The 4,896-nt window shown below is 39.1% G+C and overlaps 1 protein-coding gene across 1 annotated transcript; it reads right to left on the minus strand.

Annotated features, from left to right (window-relative positions):
- Positions 1-2,437: 2,437 nt before the first annotated feature.
- Positions 2,438-4,896, minus strand: LOC113280815 (putative disease resistance protein RGA3). The gene is made up of 2 exons (XM_026529393.1): positions 3,692-4,896; positions 2,438-3,446 (listed from the first exon to the last, which is right to left on the minus strand). Exons 1-2 carry the CDS (start codon positions 4,894-4,896, stop codon positions 2,438-2,440), a joined length of 2,214 nt encoding a protein of 737 aa, XP_026385178.1.

The raw sequence follows: 4,896 nt of genomic DNA on the forward strand, positions 1-4,896 counted from the left end.
CATGCCTGCTAAAGAGCCATATCCCTCCAATTTGGTTCCTTCGATCCATAAAATACTTTCTCTTGAACGAGTGTGCAAGGATGGAAAATCCCCGAGAGTATTCGTGAATCTTGTCAAATGGTTACAACAGCTGAATAAAGTTGGCGCTCACACGGGCAACGTAAACATAGGGGAAGATAACGCTCCCAGGATGTAGAGGACATATTCACTAGCCGTAGCCGAAATACATTCCTTGATCACCTCTTTTCCCTGTGCACGAAGCTTCTTTGTTCACATGAAGTGGTACCTCAAGCCCGCAAGATGGAATGTCCTCTGCTTTTCTTTACCTACTAGCATCTCTAACTTGGTCGTCTCCTCATCCTATCGGAATACATTCTTGCTGAACTCGTAAATCTTGTCCTAGTCAAGCTCTTGCGCGTAGTTTTTTTGTTTCACAGCTTTACCTTCTACGCTTAGCCAGTAATCAACTTCGTATCATTTGGAGTTATCGTCATTTAGCCAATCGGAAGATGGAAAGTATCTATTTCCCCAAAAAATCTGTCGACAATGGCGGAAACAAGAGATTTGTCGTAACCAACAACCAAATTGTCGATTGCAGACAACAACCCTGTAGATTTGTCTAGATCGATTACTTCCTCAACTTCTCCTACGGTTGATTCTATTGCTTCCAGTGGATAATCCTTCATCATACTCACTGACGTTCCTGCTTCATACGACGAACGTACGGCATCCTTGTGATCCTATAAAACAAAAAAAAAAAGATAGACAATGATCAAAACACTAAACGGATAATAATTTTTTTTTCTCTTACATAACATAAGGTTTAGGTAGTTGCTATGATATGGCAGATGGCAGCGGCCCAACTCTCTTTGTTCCCCCGTAACAACTTTCCTTCATCACCGAGTAACCCGTAACTGGAATCAGTAGGGCCTCGAGGAAACATCTTCAGCGGGTCGGGCATGTGATCCCCTTTATTCTTCTTTGGACCACCATATTACCATCTTTATTACCTTTTTCATGAACATGCACTCCATGGAATTGTTCTTGAACTACTCCTCCTTCTTCATCAACTTCCTTCTCAATTTATTCTTCATCAACTTCCTTTTCACTTGCTTCTTCACCAACTTCCTCGCCACCACTTTCTTCTTCATCAACTTCCTCGCCACCACTTTCTTCTTCATGAACTTCTCTATCACCACTTTGTTTTTCATTACCTTCTTCTTCAGTAGGTGTAGCAGAATCGTATTCTTTATGTGCTGGTTTCTCTGCTTGAGGTGGTGGGTCATTGAAGCGCATCTCTTTGGGTTTACTCCTCGATCCCCTTCGCTAAGAAGCAGTCAATTTTTTACCGTTCTTTCGACGAGGTCCCAAACTCTGAGGAGAAGAAAGGTCATTTTTGTTCTTATATTTATTTTCAGTTTGCTTTTGTTGCTCGCCCTTGTTGTCCCTGGAGAATACGGAGATAAGAGACAAACAACAATGAAATTCAATGTATATTTTTGAATTTGAGGTGTACAATTAGTTTACATGATACACGTATAAAAACCGATTCCATCCATTGATAATCAACAATCTGTTTATATAAGTGCTCATGTAATCTAATTCTAACAAAATAAATATACAAAAATATTGAGCATTTTTTCTTACAAGAATCGATTTACACGATACACATACAAAGAACGATTCCTAACATATTGCATAACAAAAATCGGTTTTTATAAGTGCTCATATAATCCGATTATGGGCTAAGTAGTTATGAAATCATAGGATACACAAGCGGTTTTTGTCGACAGAAATGTAATCCGATTCTAACAATAAAAACTGACAGAAAAACGGTTATCGCTACAGTAACTGAATCGGGCTATGTGAGCATGAACATGGAACGATTCTGGTTCAAATTTCTCGAACCAGAAAATACAATCAGAATAATCGGTCTTTGTGGGCATGAACAAAAACTGTTTTTATATGCAATTGGTTCACAAGTACATTGACGTAAACCGATTCTGGCAAACCTAGAAAAAAATGATTTCAAAATTTTCAATTTTTGACTGATTGCATGTTATTCAAACCTAATGTAGAGGATTGGATTGATAGAAAAGTACCTGATTCGAGCCATTTCCTCCTTTTGTATTGTGATCAAAGACGGTTTGTCTTCCTCAACCGTTTTCTTCTTCGGTTTATTTCTAATTGCTTGAATAATTCCGGGATTACTCTCACTAGGATAATTCCTGTTAGTAGCATGCTTCACTCGTTTCGACATTTTATAGAAGAAAAGAAATGATTAATCGTTTCTTGATCGTCAATAATCGACGATGTTTTCGTTTCAAAAAAAAAAGGAGGTAAGAGAAGAAGAATCAGTTGAAGTGGAGATGGAAGTGAACTAAACTTAAGTTTTTTTGTTTTTATTATTAGATATGATGGGGGTAAATTGGTAGTATTAATATTTAATAGAGGGTAAATTGGTAGTTTCAGCAAATTTAGACACCCCTTGCCCTTTTTTACTGGGTATATGAAGTAATCTATAGGCCCAAATAAACCTAGAAGTGGAAATCTTAAGTACATGCCTTTGCTCCTTGTCATCCTCCTCCTCAAGCTCTTGGTCCGGAATAAAGCCTTGAAACATTTCGCAATTAGACACCTCAAGACTTTGAAGCATATTATTTCCTCTAAGCAATCCGCGAGGAAGAAACACAAGCTCCTTACAGAACGCAATGTCCACGGACATCAGGGATGTTAAATTGCTTTCTACCAATGAGCTTACTGGTTCGCCATTGCAATGTTCAAGCTTCAGTACTTTGAGAGATGCAAACCGGTTTGGCATGACCGTTAATTTATGGCACGCCTTGATCTCCAGCCGCTCTAGGCGAGGAAAACATGAAGGAAATGAAGAAGTAGAAGATGGTGATGACGAAATGTGATCTGACCATTCTAGCAAATTTGGCATACCAATTAGAGAGAGTTTTTCCAGAGATGGGAAAGAAGACGCCTTGCCCTTGTTGTTACCGTAGAACTCACTGCCAATAGTTTGCACACCAACAAGTCCTACTATTTTGAGAACCTTAAGAAAAGGAAGTGACCCGAGCGAAGGAAGATATTCGCACTTACTGCAATTTAGAAGAACAACGAAAACCAAATTAGGAAGCACATTATCTGGCCTCATCATCCATGTGGGGAATTTTGAACCAACATAGTAGTGGATTCCCAATATTCTAAGGTTTGGATGAGGTTGGAGGCCTTCTATCACGTCAAAATCATCTCGAACGGCATCATTACATGTTTCGTTTTCGATCCAATATAGGTCCAGCCTAACAATATGTTGTTTGTCTTTTAAACAGGCACCGTGGGCATCATTTCCATCTCTTACATTCTCCAAATTATGAATTTGTAATTTACCAGCAAGAGATTTAGGTCTCTCAATTCTTCGATACGAAATCCACTGTCTTTCCCTACAACAAATACCGGCAAATATCGGAGGCAACTTAAATTTCTTACCTCCCTTGGCATTGGAGGTATCCATGCATTAGCTTGACTTTTACAGATAATAAGATGTCTCAAGTTGATAAGCTTTTTCATGCCCCGAGGAAGATCTTTCAGCTCAAAACAATTCTTCAGAATCAAACTTTGCAGATGGTAGAGAGTAGTAATAGAGTTAGGTAATTTAGATAACCGAGAGTTTGAGAGATTGAGGTACCGTAAGTGTTTTAACTTTGCAATTGATGGAGGTAACTCGGTGATCGCGTTGCAGCTCATGTCCAGAACACGTATGTGACTAAAGTTCATGAAAATCTGCATGGCATAAGTATGATCAATGAATTCCGGTGTAGTAGAAATGAACGTCCGCAATTTCTTCACCTTGGACAACTCCATAGCCACAAATGAGAACTCATCTTCAAAGAACAAACTTACACGCCGAAGACTGTTAATTTCCACTTCTGGTATCTTGTTAAGATTTATCATCGAGCATTCAGTTCTAGAAACGGATTGTGCAAGGTCATGCACAAGATCATGCATCTTACACGACTTGACACCTCCCAACTCATTTTTCTGCTCATCTTGGAAGAATGAATATCTCAGCAAAGTGTTAAAATATTCATTACCGATCTTCTCCATTTCTGCGCTTTCTTTACTGGGACTAAGGAGGAACCCTTCGGCCATCCACAGCTGAATTACTTTCTTTCTTTTGAAAATGTGATCTTTCGGGAATAGAGAACAGTGTGCAAAACATTGTTTTAAATGTGGCTCCAGGTGATCATACCTTAGCTTCAGTATCTTTATAATCTTTTCTTCGCCTTCGGGATGATTCCATATGTTGTTATTTTCAACTGACAGCCACTCATTCTCACCCCTTTTGGAGTACATCATACCCCCAAGAAGCTTTGTTGCTAATGGCAATCCTCCACACTTTTTCGCAATGTTCTTTCCGATCTTGATTAATTTTTCCGTCTTCTCTACTCCTCCAGACCCAAAAGCAATTTTCTCGAAGAGCCTCCAACATTCTTGGTCGGACAACCGGTTAAAACTATATCTGTATACAGACCTTGTCACTAAAGCAACTTCATTACTTCGTGTTGTCACGATTACCTTGCTTCCATGAGCCCCAATGGGCAACAAAGTTTTCAGCATATCGTCCCACTCATTGTGCTTGTTGTTCCACATCTCCTCAAGAACTATCAGATATCTCTTATTTTGAAGGTTTTCTTTGAGGCTATTCACCATGACATCCAAGTTTGAAATATCTTTCTTCGTTCCGGTAATGGATTCTAATAACTGTCCAAAAATCTGCTTCAGATTAGAATTTTGAGATATGCATACCCACAGTCTTTTCTCGAAATGACGTATGACAACGTTATCACCATAGACACTTTGAACAAGTTTGGTCTTGCCAATTCCCCCCAT

Source organism: Papaver somniferum, chromosome 5 (genome assembly GCF_003573695.1).
Source record: "Papaver somniferum cultivar HN1 chromosome 5, ASM357369v1, whole genome shotgun sequence".
Classification (NCBI taxonomy): domain Eukaryota; kingdom Viridiplantae; phylum Streptophyta; class Magnoliopsida; order Ranunculales; family Papaveraceae; genus Papaver; species Papaver somniferum.

Bases quoted from the DNA above. Each gene is read 5' to 3' on its own strand.
- LOC113280815 (XM_026529393.1), bottom strand. From the start codon at position 4,896: ATGGGGGGAATTGGCAAGACCAAACTTGTTCAAAGTGTCTATGGTGAT. The intron at 3,447-3,691 runs GTACCTCAATCT...TATTTGTTGTAG, and splicing joins GCAAAGTTAAAACACTTACG to GGAAAGACAGTGGATTTCGT.